The sequence below is a fragment of the Blastocystis hominis genome (assembly GCF_000151665.1).
Source record: "Blastocystis hominis, Singapore isolate B (sub-type 7) whole genome shotgun sequence assembly, scaffold_19".
Lineage (NCBI taxonomy): Eukaryota > Bigyra > Opalinata > Blastocystidae > Blastocystis > Blastocystis hominis.
Genome location: NW_013171826.1, coordinates 113,815 through 128,861, shown reverse-complemented (window position 1 = coordinate 128,861; position 15,047 = coordinate 113,815). Strand labels below are relative to the sequence as shown.

The 15,047-nt window shown below is 45.3% G+C and overlaps 3 protein-coding genes; all 3 read right to left on the bottom strand.

Annotated features, from left to right (window-relative positions):
• Positions 1 to 1,206: 1,206 nt before the first annotated feature.
• On the bottom strand, positions 1,207 to 4,301 carry GSBLH_T00002300001 (uncharacterized protein; the record flags this gene model as incomplete). Its single annotated transcript, XM_013040837.1, has 5 exons — positions 1,207 to 1,847; positions 1,878 to 2,708; positions 2,976 to 3,630; positions 3,661 to 4,086; positions 4,116 to 4,301. 5 exons carry the CDS (start codon positions 4,299 to 4,301, stop codon positions 1,207 to 1,209), a joined length of 2,739 nt encoding a protein of 912 aa, XP_012896291.1.
• A 1,027-nt stretch (positions 4,302 to 5,328) lies between these two features.
• Positions 5,329 to 6,018, bottom strand: GSBLH_T00002299001 (uncharacterized protein; the record flags this gene model as incomplete). The annotated part of the gene is made up of 4 exons (XM_013040836.1): positions 5,329 to 5,441; positions 5,474 to 5,581; positions 5,612 to 5,816; positions 5,848 to 6,018. 4 exons carry the CDS (start codon positions 6,016 to 6,018, stop codon positions 5,329 to 5,331), a joined length of 597 nt encoding a protein of 198 aa, XP_012896290.1.
• Positions 6,019 to 7,814: 1,796 nt separating this feature from the next.
• On the bottom strand, positions 7,815 to 8,800 carry GSBLH_T00002298001 (uncharacterized protein; the record flags this gene model as incomplete). XM_013040835.1 has 1 exon in its annotated part: positions 7,815 to 8,800. One exon carries the CDS (start codon positions 8,798 to 8,800, stop codon positions 8,189 to 8,191), a length of 612 nt encoding a protein of 203 aa, XP_012896289.1. The 3' UTR covers positions 7,815 to 8,188.
• Positions 8,801 to 15,047: the final 6,247 nt, after the last annotated feature.

Sequence of the window (15,047 nt, the reverse complement as noted above, 5' to 3'; positions counted from 1 at the left end):
TCGCTACCGAGCTTCTGAACCGCTGCGCAGACACATCGGTCCGCGATCATGAAGGAATGACGGCGATGGACTACGCGACGATTTGCGAGAATGAAGAAATTGTCGATCTTCTGGTGCGTGGAGTGAATTGAATTCGAGTCTAGAATGCGAAAGCGTCGACTCTTCCGAATGGAGAGACCAAAGAAGAAGCGAGGGACTAGAGAGAAGCTACGAGTTCGAGTGATTGAATGCAAACGTAAAGAAACAAACCACAAAACAAAAGAGAAAAAAAGAAAAGAAAACAATTCATTCCTTGTTTGTTTTACGCAACTCGGCAACTTCCTTTTCCAATTCCTTCACTTTCTCCACCAGCACGATGTTGATATCCTCCAGCGTCTATCATTCAATCCCTCCTTACGGCTTCTACGTTGATTCGCTCTTGCAGCTCGTCCGTTTTCGTCTTGAAATTCGTGGTCAGCGAGGTGAAGAGCCGCTCCACCGTCAATCCAAGTCGTTCTTCCACGCTTTTGATTTTGCTGTCGAAGAGAAGCTGCTGGGCGAAAGTCGTTTCCATCAGTCCCGTGAGCTGCGATTGCTTCGGAGCCTCGGAAACGGGCGGCTCTTCTCGCGATTCCTTAGAAGGCTGCGGAACGGAAAGATCTGTGCTTTCACCTGTGAACATGATGGAGTGCAGGACAATCCGCACTCTCTCTTTGATAGACAGACAGCGAATGATGATCGAATCCACGATATCATTTGAAGTAAGTGTGTATTCCCCGGCGTACAACTGGATGGGAGTTCCTTCAATCTCAACTGTTTCACCAACTGCAGAGTATCGTTTGGTTCCAAGATATGTAGGATTTGTTTTGCCATGCTCCATCACGTAAATCTCGCATATGCGCGCCGAAGTTACCCATTTGATGTCATTAATTTTAATTGCAGAAAGAAACGAAACTAGGATAATAGAGAATCAACAACACAACTCTTGAGCTCAAAAGAATCTTGTGATTTGCCTTTGTTTGCGACAATATATTTAGTTACATCTCCGCTGATGATGAAAAAACAGAAACCCATACCTAATTTCCCTCTCCGTGTTATAGAACACCACTGAATCCACAGCGATCTTCCCTACGACAGTCCAGTTACAAGTTGATATCATTACTCTGAACAAATAGTAAAAAATATCCCAGCAAACAAAAACCCTGTTTTCTCATAACAAACACCCTTTTAAATTACAATTTTACCGGTCCGCATCGCTCTCTCGATTTTCAACTTAATATCCTTCCGATAACCCGCATACACCTTCGCCATCTCCGCAATCGTCCCCACCCCGGTCGCTTCCAGCGGCGTCGGATCCTGGTCCTTCTGTTTGATCTCTTCCTCCGCTTCCTTCATCGCTTCCACCTGCTCTTCCTCCCATTCCTTCTCTTCCTCCTCCAATCCCTCCAACTCGGCTCGCAGCGCCTCCGGCGTAACCTCCGGGATGGGTTCGCACACCTCCTTGAACCGAATCGACCGTCTCTGGATCGCCGGCAGCGCCTTCTCCAGCGCGATCAGATGCTCCGAGTTCTTTCCTGCCCACGCTTTCAGCTCCGTTTTCGCCTCTTGGTCCGCCTTCTGGATCGATTTCTCGAACTCCGCCGCTTGTTTCTCCGCGTTCGACGCATCTCCAGGACCCAGACCGGCTCCCGAACCGGCTCCCTGCCCTCCTTCGGGCTCGTCGATCCGCTCCAGCTCGGTCTCCAGCGCGGAGGCTTCGGCGGTCGCGCGCTGCGCCGCGAGCGCGTCGTTGGAATCCTCGACGGCGCTCAGCGCCTTGGCCACTTCCGCGTCGGACAGCCCGCGAAACGACGCGCCGTTCAGGACCTCTACTCCTCATCGCTGCGCCCCTCGCCGACCTGCCTGGTTCTCCGCGGGCTGCGCGCCGAGAATGTCGCGGACGGTCATCTCCTGGATGAAGGACTGCGTGGTGAAGCGACCCTCCTCGAGGGAGAGCTGAGAGAGATGCCGCTTCTGATTGGCCTTCTTGAGGATGTTCTCCTCCACGGTGCTCTCGCTCACCAGGCGGTAGATGTGCACGTCGCGCGTCTGCCCGATGCGGTGCGCGCGGTCCTGCGCCTGCGCGTCCATCGCCGGGTTCCAGTCCGAGTCGTAGAAAATCACCGTGTCGGCGCCCACCAGATTGATTCCCAGCCCGCCCGAGCGCGTGCTGAGGATGAACACGAACACCTGGTTGTCGTTGTTGAACTTCTCCATCATCTTCTGGCGCTGCGGCAGCGGCGTGGACCCGTCCATCCGCAGGTACGTGAAGTGGTGCATGTTCAGAAACGTCTCGAAGATGTCCAGCATGCGCGACATCTGCGTAAACAGCAGGCAGCGATGGCCTTCCTGCCGCAGACGCGGAAGCATGGCGCTCAGCACCTCCAGCTTCCCGCAGTCGTACTGCAGCAGTCGCTTCTCGGGGAATTGTACGCTGTGCAGCATTTCCCACGCGTGGATCGCCGGTCTACGTCGCATCCCCGCGGGAACCGTACAGTTTGCCGTAGTCTCGACGGAAGGAAACCGCCGCCGCGCGACTTTCTGCGTCCCACCCGCGGAAATTCGCCTCCAGATCGCCGAGCGTCGAGCGGATTGGATGCATGGGACGCGTTCGCGCCACCAGAACCGTGTAGTTCTCCACGTTCGCCTTTTCCCTCTCGCACACCGCGGGGAAATCGGGAACCAGGGCGCTCAGCGCGCGCGTGAAGTCCTCCCACCCGCGGGAATTCGCCCGCACGTCGGCGGTGGGGCGTCGATAGACGGAAACCAACGCGCGAAGATCGGACCCCCACAGCGGAACGCGCTGCAGCGCGCGCTGGTTGTGTTCGGCGAGCCGAACGGCGCGGATTCGCTGCCGAATCAGCGTCTCCTCGACGGTCTGCTGCTGGATCCCGCGGAACGTGGAAACTGTGGAAGCGGACCAGGCTTCTAGAATGGAGGGAGGAGGGAAAGGGGACTGGAGGGAGCGGGGAAGAAGGTGGAGCTAAAAGCGGCGGCGTGGACTTCCTGGATGAGCGCAGAATTGGGATTGAACGTGGCCTGGAGCTCCACGATCTCGTCGAGGAACGCATTCGAATTCGGCTGGAGCGATCGGCGAAGCAGCGCAGCGCCCATGCTGTCCGTCTCGCGATCCACCAGCCGGAAATCGTTCACCAGCGCAACGCGGCGGCAGAACGAAGGGAATATCCGCAGCGAGCGTCGCCAGTCCGCAGCGTCCAACGCGGCGTCGGTCAGCGCGTCCTGCTGCAACGAGGATCTCTCCAGAGCGTTCTGTTGCAACGAGGATCTCTCCAGAGCGTCCTGCTCCCACATACATCGATTCAGCGTGTGCGAAAACACCACGCCGCGCTCGGTTCGCGCCATTCGCTCCACAAGCCGGGGAATTGGGAACTCAATACACTCACAAATGAAAGGCGTGCGGATGGGGCGGGTCTCGAAGAGGTCGGGATGATTGCAGACCTTTCGGAGCTGCATCAGCACGCCCATCATCGAGAGAAACGACCCGCTAGCCAGCTGCTCGCGCGTGTTGCGCCGCCCGATGTAGTCCTCGTAGAGGAACCGCTGGCGCTTGCTCAGCGGACAGGTCACGATGTGGAAGTATTTCTTGGGCATCTAGACTTCAAGCCTCGCGCTACGCCGCACTTCCTTCTCCACTTCGCTCTTCAGTCGGCGGAGAATAAACGGACGCAACACCTCGTGCAGACGGTGCACCAGCCGCGCGTTCACGCTCCGCTCGCCTTCCACCATCTGATTCATTGGGTTGCTGAACCAGAACGCGAATTCCCCGCGGCTTCGGAAGAGCGCGGGCATCAGGAAATGCATCAGCGACCACAGCTCCATCAGACTGTTCTGCAGAGGCGTTCCGGTGAGCAGAAGCCGCCGCTTTGTGTTGAAATGAAGGAGGATTTGCCAGCGTTCGGACTGGAAATTCTTGATGTTGTGCGCCTCGTCCAACACCATGTACACCCACTTCTTGCGACGAAACACCGACACGTCGCGCACAGCGAGCTGATACGAGGTGATGCACACCTGAAACCCGCCGCCTTGCGACCAGCCTTTTCGCTTTTCCTACAAAAGAACAATCGGTTCGCGATTACTTGGCGCTCTTTGGCGGTTCCGTAGTACGTCAAGACCTTCAAGGCGGGACAGAATCGCTTGAACTCGCACTCCCAATTCAACATAGTGCTCGTCGGCACAACGATCAGATGAGGACCCCAGATGCCCTTTACTGCGGCTAGATAGGCTAAGAGAGAGATGGTCTGCAGGGTCTTCCCAAGTCCCATTTCGTCGGCTAAGATCCCGCTTAGTCCCTGCTCATAGAGCGAAACGAGCCATTCCAGACCTTTTTCTTGATAGGGACGAAGCTTGTATTTGGGATTCAGCAGGTAGGGAGGGCGGATTTTCGATTTGGCTAGAATAAAATGGGCGGACAGGTTATACAGTTCGGGTCTGTACCATCAATGATGCGACTGGAAAGGCGTTCTGTGTAATCTTCCGTCTGCTTCAGCATAAACTGCAGATGACGGTCCATCAGCTCGCTGCGCCGTTCGTAGAGTTGGCTGGATGTGAGAAACGCTCAGATTGCAAACCCCTTGTGTTTGTAGACGACAATCTTGTCAATTTTGTTCCAATACATTGTGATATGCTTACTGATATGCTTCGCTACTACTCTCTGTTCTTTTGCCATCTCCTACAAATCAAATAGCCTTTACACTTGCGTGCCTGTCTCTTTCTCTCCTTTGCCTCCTTCTTTAGCTTAGCTACGGCAAGTACTTCTTTGCACACTTCTTTCCTCTTCTTTATAAAGCGTTTTCGCTCTTCCAGAAAGTCGTTTGCCAGCCATTTCATTTCTGCCAACATGTAATCCCAGTGTGTCTAAGCAGAGTTATTTCATTTCGAAAAGTAATACCTTTTCAGGTGATTTGGGAATATCCTTTCTCACGCGCTTATTTTTGCTATACTCCTGTATTTCTCTGATTCTCTTTTCCACTTGGATTTTTTCTGGGATGTATTTCACATAAGCGCCGATAAATGCTTCAAAAGATTCCAACGTAGGAGATAGGACAGACTTTGGTGGATCTCCCTCCACCTCCATTCTATTGAAGAATCGTAAACAGAGGAAATATGAGTGAAGTGTGAATAAAACAAAAAAACAAAAAAGCAAAAAGCAAATAGAAACTCTCCCAGACGGGCTTGAACCGTCGACCTTGCGGTTAACAGCCGCACGCTCTAACCAACTGAGCTATGGAAGACCTGTCTTTCCTTTGATATTTTCATATACAAGTTTATTGTCACAAACAATCCTCACAATCACACTCGAATCATACTACGGTATTGGAAGAACTGCAGTAGCACACACACCAACATCACAACAGCCTCGAAAAGAGAAGAGATTATCACCTTTCTCTTCAGCTTTATCAGATCTAAATGTCGTCCACAAAGCACCTCATCATACCTTGCTTATAGTTATGCTGTTTCTCACGCGTGTAACGCTGCTCGTCCTGCATAGCGTAAATCTCAGTGGCGACATACTGCAGTTTATCAGCCAGGTTATTTACATCATCTGCAAGGTAAAGAGAATGATAACGACTACTGGAAGTCACGTATTCAGTTCGAGGAGATTTGTTGATCGGCTTGAGCTCATTTCCTACTTGATACCGGAAGGAAATACTTGTTTCCTCCGAACGGCGAGTGGAAAAGCACATTGTTATTCGATTCTCGCCTTCAAAGTTGTAACTAAAATCATCGCTTGGCTTTCCCTCAGACTGGTACACTTTTGCTTTGTTTTTATCAGTAATCTGCAACATTAGCACACTCTCAGAAAAGTACAGAAACAATTATATTTTTCTCATCTCCCTTGGTTACTTCATACGAAGCGTATAGCTGATCTCCAGCTTTCCCCACTTCCCAAATACACTGTTCAACTCCATTCTTCAATGTGATAGTAAGTGCATTGGTTGCCATTAAACCCATCAAACAGAATACAATTAAATTCTTCATCCCAGTAAGCATTGACTGTTATTCAGGCACAATCGGATAATGAAGAAGCTGGAAATGGAATTGTCTTTGACGTACTGCTTTTCGATAATCAATGAGAATTATTTCGGCAGTGTTACCATCGTTTCATAGCCCAAGTGATTAATTATCGATATTAGAGATCGCGTTTTTGGTGAATGATGAAAGAGATTATGAAGGTTCGTTTCTTTATTCAAGCTCGGTAGCGTTGGGAATGCAGTGGAGAGGAAGGGCGAAGTATGTGTTCTATGCATGATGTTTCCAAAGGCATTTATTATTTCAGGAGTCTAGAATGGTGAATCGAAAAAAACAGTATAGTTCCATGATGGTTTATTTTGGTGAGCAAGGAATGAAAACATGCTAGATCATAGACCTATATAGAAGAGAATGATGAGCTACTTATGAAGAAGGGACTGATGAACATTTTGGTTGTTTCTGAAGACAATACAGAGGATGATAAACTGGCTGTAAGATGTATATCAATGGCTGATATATATATATAACCCTTATTGTATGGCAAATCTATACAGTATTAGCTTTTTTGGTATTCCTTTCCCAGCACATATCTCATCAATCGATAGTACAGACACACAATAGGGTAATTAGTCGTCTATTAATACAAGAACAGCTTGAGCACGTTGATACATGAATAATCACAAATCATTGAACGGTGGGATATTAGAAACAAAATATGTGTATATTTCTACTGAGATAATATTGAATAGATCATTTAGAATAATGTTCACTTTTTCAACTGTCGATTCGATGATAAGTGTATAACACCAGTAAAGGTCAACACATGGCAGCATCTGTTATTTTGCTTTTAGGGATAAATAAAGCATAAAATCAGTACTCAGACACATTATACAATTGCAACATATCTAACTAAATAACTTTTTCGGTAGATTCCTTGGAATACAGCAGGTCAATAGAAGAACATAAATGCATTTATTACAATACAATTATTTTTCTCAAGAGTGATGTACTATCAACCAAATGTACATAAAGTTGATAGCAAAAACACATCGCTTAACATCATCCATAACAACTCAAAAAAATGATGTGCTGAATACAAGACAAATGATCATATTCAGCATTCTTTCACTTAACTACCTTCTGTTTGTGACTTGTTCAACAAAAAGCAACTACCCAAGTACAACTCATTGAATTGGCATGATGCTTTTTGAAATGGTCAAAATGAATTTGAAATAATAGCTTGCTTTAATGATTTACAATCAATAGGGACAGAACGCAGATGACTAATAATATAAGAGAAAGTATATATGTGTGAATAGTACAGGAATGTGATTGATTACGATAATGTTTTAAGAAATAAAGTTAGATTGTTCAAACAGAAGAAGTGTAATATGTGATAATGCGATGCTTGATTCCTCGACAATCCGACAATTTTATCTATTTTCTCTTTGTATTTTTATAAATCATTTGGTTGCAGGGAATGAAGGAAATAAGCATAGATAGTTTGACCGTGATCATAGAATGAACTGCTGAGGATATTACAAATCAACAGTCGATAAGATACATTTTAAGAGAAAAATGAAATAAATCCACAGTATCATCATAATGACTAAAGCTCATTGCCTTCATTTATGAAGTTCAAATACTAAAAAGCGAAAATGGAATTATAGTTATATCATTGTTTACTTTGTATTTTAGGCAAAGGAAAATGTTAAATAACATCAAAGCAGTGTAATTCGTACATTAGAATAACATGATTGACAACAAATAATGAAATGGATTAATAATGAGTAAGAAAATAGATTGGATGGGTTTGTTTAATATAAATACTGGATGAGTGAGTGAGTGGAGAGGAGTAGAATAGAATGTAATAGTGGAATAAAAGAACAGCATCGAGACTTCTCAGCGAGTCACCCACACTGGTACTAACTCGACTCGTGATGACTTAGCTTCCTAGATCGGACGGGTTAGGGCGCTTTCCATCAGATATGGCCGTTCTCATTTTATTATTATTCACTAACCTATTTAAACATCACATTCTTACCATCATTCATTCACTCACATTTTTAGAGTTACATTTCGGATTCTTCACCAACTGCAGTCTAGAACAAATAATGCCAATGTTGTGTTTTCAAACAAACAAAAATGCAAACATTCTACACATACACATTTAGTATTTTTACTTCTTCAAGTTCACCAAGAACTTCGAGATTCCTGCATTGTTAGGAACGAAAGTTTTATCACCTTCGTGCCAGTTCGCAGGACAGACTTCTCCGTGTACATCACTGAACTGAAGTCCCTTGATCACACGGATCGTTTCATCCACACTACGACCAACTCCATTATCATTTATATAAATATGACGGATTTTCTGATTCGGATCAATCAAGAACAATCCTCGGAAAGCTTGAGCATAATCCAAACCCGATTTATCTTCATTGTATACTCCATAGTTCTTCATCGTCTCACGAGTCACATCCGAAAGCAACGGAATATTGATAAGACCACCCAGTCCACCCTCAGAACGGGATGCCTTCAACCAACTCAAATGAGTATAAGGAGAATCTCCAGAAATTCCAAGCACCACAGTGTTCACTGCAGCCAACTTGTCCGCAGCATCATTATAAGCGAATATTTCGGTGGGACAAACGAAAGTCCAATCCATGGGGTAGAACAACAGAATTACCCACTTTCCCTTGTAGTTATCAAGCGAAATATTAGAAATGGTTTCAGTTCCTTGAGCTCCATTCAAACAAAAGTTGGGAGCAGTTTGACGAATCGTGACGGGCATTTCTTAACTTGAGTAAATATAGATAAACAAATAAATAAATAATTAATGAATATTAATGTAGAAAGATAGCTCATTTTTGAACAAAGAAAAGGTTGGGAACAAATGAATGAAACTCCCTTCTTTTCTCAAAGATTGTGAATATACACCAATCGAACAGTTTTTGAATCACTATGTTGAAAACCGAAAATAGAATGAATAGTAGAATAGATTAGCAACACAGAATCGGATACTTTGTAGCTGAAGAAAAATGGAGTGAATAGTTCGTTTTCTGTTGTTTTTAATGTCGTGATGAGATCTAAATGAAACAATTTCATTCTTATGTAGTATTTCTTTTTAGAAGTTGAGGTCATTCTCCCTGCAACTTATAATTCACAAGTATTATTGATGAAAAAAACAGTGAATGCATTGAATTACCCTAATGAGCGATATCAAGTGGAATTGTGAACGAAATAGTGAATACTCCAATAATGGGTGATGATATGTGAACAGAGACTAGACATATAGCTAGAATGTGCTATCTATTCGTGGTATGAAATGGAAGGTTTGGACTTGAAAAATGCTGAAATGAGTGTAGTATTATTACAGTGGAAATGTGCATTAAGTAGTGTCCAGTGTAGATATTTACTGTTGGTTACTAATTATGTATTGACAAATACTTATTTGGTCATATATGATGAGTCCATACTTGCCAATATCTACTTCATAGAATAAGGAACTATTGCTCAAATATACCACACAACAATAAGGAGATATAATGGTGAAATAGCATTACTACTGATATCACCAGTACATGGTCTAACTCCACTGAAAGTGATCAAAACCTTTAGTGTCTCGTAGTAATCAAAAGGTAATTCAACTGCAAATCATTAGCGGATGCAATCAATCTTTGTTTACTCTGATGGAAATGATTCTTTGATAGCTTTGAATTCACGATTTCATTTTTGCTTTCCCAAAATATCTATTATGAATAGAACTCTTAAGAATTCAAATCATCAACTGAATTAAAGGTTGAGCAAATCAGAACAAAGCAATCATGAAAGAAAAACAGAATGGCAATCATAACTTATTGCAATGATACTACGATCTTTAGAGTATGTATAAGTTTAATAGAATCGTGGTGTAGATAGTATAAATGGTCGTAATTTACCTTGTCTATTCCTCAATGATCAGAAATGATATCTGTATTTTGTAAGATCAAGAAAACACAGTATAAAAATAGAAAATGGCTGTTGCAGTTCAGTAAATGAGCTTATTGCTGTCACAATCACTACGCTTATAACTGGTAAACTAAAAGAGTGTTCATGTTTCATCTCTATGCCTACTATTTGAATGCTATAGGTTCTATTACTTTGAGAGGCAAGCATCTATAGTAATAATAAAGTAGTAAATAAGTAGTAGGGAAAAGACGGGAAACACGCGGAAATCCATTTTCTACCAAATAACCGCGGCAACCCATTTTCTGCCATTTTCGACCATTTTCTGCCATGGTCTTCCTGGTCACCTCGATGACCATGACGGGAAACACGCGGAAATCCATTTTCTACCAAATAACCGCGGCAACCCATTTTCGACCATTTTGACCATTGTCTACAGGACCACCTCGATGACCATGACGGGAAACACGCGGAAATCCATTTTCCACCATTTTCTGCCATTACCTGCCTGGCCACCTCGATGACCACGACGTGAAACGCGCGGAAACCCATGGCTGCCAATTTCGGCCATTGGGGGAGCAAAGCTCCCCCGGGGAAGCGAAGCTTCCCCCAATTCCTGCAATGTTAACCTGACTTCCATTGTTGGCCATGGTATGCATGGATGTGATGGGGCAACTACGTTGCCCCGGGAGGAATCTTCGATTCCTCCCCATTGTCTTGTTGACTATGGTAAAGAGAGAAAGACCATGCACTACTCCATGCTTATTCAAGGCTCACCTACCAACGGTTCATTTACCTGGATCAACCCCTACAAGTACAAGAATCCTTACATCACTTCCATGACTGTCCTGTTTCGACCCAAGGATGCCCAGGCTATGTTCAACAATGTGGACACGACGAATGTAATTACTAACAGCAATGACGAGAAGGTAACAATCCCTGCTGGTTATTACACGATCAGTGAGATCATTGCCTTGCTCAATACCATGACCGATACCACATTCTCCATATCTACTAACGCCTCGTCGTTCGGTTGTATCTGGATTCAGTCCCCACACACCATTGACTTCACGGATGCACCTGACATTTGTGAGATCCTTGGCTTCGATGGACGAACGGTCATTCTACCTGCTTCGTTCAGTGGATCGAACGTGATTGATATCACGCGAAATCGCCAAGTGATCCAAGTCTACTCGACGATCGTGCGATCATCGGACCTGAAGATTGCCAACCAGAACAACAATCTGCTCACCACGATGATCATTGACGATCCAACGGCTGACTACGTGCGAACTGTGGAAGACGTGCGCATACCAATGATCACTCGGTTTGATCAATTGATGTTCGTCTTCCGCGATATGGATGGCAAGATGATGCGACTGAACGGCGAATTCGAACTCCAGTTGACGATTGATGACGTGTATGATCAAAGTGAAAATAGAGTCACTTCCGCTAATCAATTCTCAATGATCGAAGTGTTCGGTAATACTACGAAGAAGTGAACGTGAAGCTGGACAATCCTCTCTCGTTCGACCAGTGCTACATCTCGTCTGTGTCGTTGTATACGGATTTCGTGTTGCACAACGTGCCGACTGATCAAGTGGTGCTAATCAATGCTGGCGCTACGATTCAAGAGATCGCGATATCACGCGGCGCATACGACATCGAAACGATCATTGCAAAGCTGAATGCAAGTGATGCCCTGTTCGAATTGGTGTATAGCGGTGAGAATGCGTTCCACATCACGGTAGATCACTTCTACATGATTGATTTCACGAATGCATCAGAGATCAGGTCGATCCTTGGATTCGAATCGGATATCTTGGTGAAAGGAGTGGACAACCCGAAGCGCTACTACCTGTCTTCCTCGTGTAATCAAGTGGTTGTTACTGATGGCACTGTCTCGCACATGTTGACATTGCCTGTCGGTTACTACACGTTCAGCGAGTTCATCGAGGCTGTCGGTGCTGAAATGGTGAAAGTGATTCCACTCATATCCATGACGATCGAGGATGATCATGTTCGCTTCAATGTCCAAGCAGACGGATGGTATTTCGATCGATCCAGTGTTGACACGACGATCAATGGTTTTGGTTGGACTCCATGGTTCAAACTGTCTCCATCTGTGCAGAACCTGTGCATCGAACGACCTGTGGAAACTTCGTTCAACCCTGAAAGCGATTTACCACCTGATATGACGAATGATCAAGGTATTGGTGGTCATGCATACCTCGATCCATGCTATGTCGAGTATGACTGGCAATTGCGCACGAATACATCCTTCTTCATACTGAAGCCACAAGTGACGTACACGATGACGAATACTGACGGTTCATTGTTCGATTCTGGCACATTCTACTTAACGGAAGACACGGAAACACTGATGTCATTGGAAACACTCAGGAACTCGTGCTTATCACAGTTGAATGCGAAGTATCAACAGGCACGTGATATCACATCATCGCACCAGGAAGCCATTGCATGGACTGGTGGCAAAGCAGACGATAGAGTAACATGGACTGCGAAAGCTTACGCGCCTGATCTCGAGTTTGACATGACAGCTGAGAACATGAATGTGCCCATAACGATTAACGAGGATAAGCGAGGTGGGTCATTCGGACCATTGTACTCCAAGGACACTGTGTACAACGATAGTGTCTGGGTTGATACCACACATTTCGTCCTTGGACTCGAAGGTTACGACAAGACAGTGGATGTAACAATCGCACGAGGATCATACAGTGCTTTGAAGATCGCGCAGATGGTGGCTAATGGTTTCAATGCAATCGATGGATATCGGATATTTGAACGAGTGGTGAATGGTGGTCTGGTATACCTAGGTCCTCGAAGTAATGATCATCCTTCGATGCTAGTCATATCCAATGACAACCCATACTTGCCATTGAAACCAGGATTGACTCGTGGAATCGATTTCACCTTTCATCGCAATTACTACATCAGGATGCCCGAGTTGACATCACCTTACGAGTTTGCGATGGCGAACATCGATGGTCTGAATGTGACGAATATGATCAAAGGTAGTACGTATTCCGATCGTGCTGTGTCGATCGAATTCATACAACCAACACGTGTTACGTATGTGAGGAATGATGAAGTTGTTGTTCCATCATTGGCTACCTTCGTTGACTGGGAACAATCTGAGTCGTACACGGCTAACACGACGATTCGCTTCCCGTACGGAATGATGACACTGGACGATAGTGCTGCTGAGACAGTCATTACGTACACGGATGACACGGTGAACCACAAGTGGACCATACCATCACGATTGACACAGGCTGACATGATATGGCACATGAACCAATGTTTTGACTCGGCTGCACTGAACATACGATGGAAAGCTGAGTCAGATGGGTACTACATTCACGCGGACCACGTGTTCTCGTTGAGTGGCAACCTTGGCACGATCATTCCCGCTTCAGGATCGCAATCGCATACATGGCGTATCCCTTTCGACGATGGTGTGTACTATGCCAACTATGGTCCATTGGTTGCCGAGTATCCTGTCGATATCACGAACGGTCTATCGAACATACAACTGTATTGCAACATCGTGAAAAGCAAGACGATACCACTGCTTGCGAATGTCCCGATGGACGGCTTGTACAAGAATTACTTCTACAAGAAACGCATGTTGGTACCATGTTCTGAATTGCTTGATCGCATCGTGTACGAATTGAAGGACGAAAATGGTGACCCGCTATCGTTCATTGGGAACGTGTACCTGCTGATCGGCTTCACTGTTTCAGGAGGAAATAATAAATGAATCTAGTGTTCAACATTGCTCGAACATACGAACATGAATTCACAAGTAACAATCTCATCAAAAGCGACATGGTGATCGACAGAGTGACTATGAAAGGAGAATCGCCTGGCACCTGCCTTGTCCTTGATCGAGTGAACAACATGCAAGAACGACGACAGTCTCCGTTGGTTGTATTGAACGAGGAGTTTACGGAGAATGCACACATGAACGTCGTGGTACCCAAAAGTCGCAAATGGTCATTCTCGTTGACCGATAAGACCGGTGCAACGATTGCCCTGCCAATGCCGATTACAGTGTGCATTCACTTTCATGTTCTACACAATAAATGAGTCATAATCGTGCACTACCGGTGAGTGTGATTAACCACAATACAGTAATTCCGAAGAACAACGAACGATACCATGAAACGTTCAACACCGTGATCATGCCTCGTGACCTTGTGTACAAGATCACTTCGATTACGTGCAAGATCGATACGACATCTCTCTGGAACATTCGTGCAATGAATGTGGTGAAGGTTCAAATGCTGTCAGGGTATGAAATGGTCTACAACGTCGGTCCTGGCTACTACTCGATTACCGAGTTATGCCGTGCGATAGCCGATTCCATCCAGGTAGACGATGTTAACCGAGCATACTTGAACAGTGATGTGGCGACCGCTGTTGACCTTAGTGGTGCACCTGATTACACGAGTATTCTCAAGTTGGAAGGTGTTGTAGAGGCAGGTATGGTAGCGACTGAACCCTACGATATCACGAATGGCATGAGTGTGATCCGAGTCTACAGTAGTATCAATGCTCAAACATTTGGTCTGAAGAGTCCGCTGATCGATAACCTGATTCATGTATCGATGGGACTGAACAACATGATCACCTGGGACAACCTATCGATCGATGTGATTGAACAATCGAACCTGGACTACATTGATTGGGTATTGACAGACGCGAATGACCGCCCGATCTCATTAAATTCGAATGTGTACATCTCATTCACGATTTCGTGTTATTCGAAAGAGACAAAGTAAAGAAGGGGAGACGGCAAAGTCGCCCCACATTGTTCCTCCCATAGTAAATGGATGAATACGTTGCTACAATTCCGATCATTCGATACAAACCACACAAAGTGAAATCGAGAAACATGATGGACAAGATGTTGAATCGATATTTCGATAAAGTGGTTGAAAGTGAATTCAATCAACAACGCATGAGGAGCGAACAATGGCGACAGAAGCGAACCTTGTTTGATTCGTACATGAATCTCTCACCCGCTGAACGTCGCCGTGTATCCGTCTCTGACATGCGTGGAT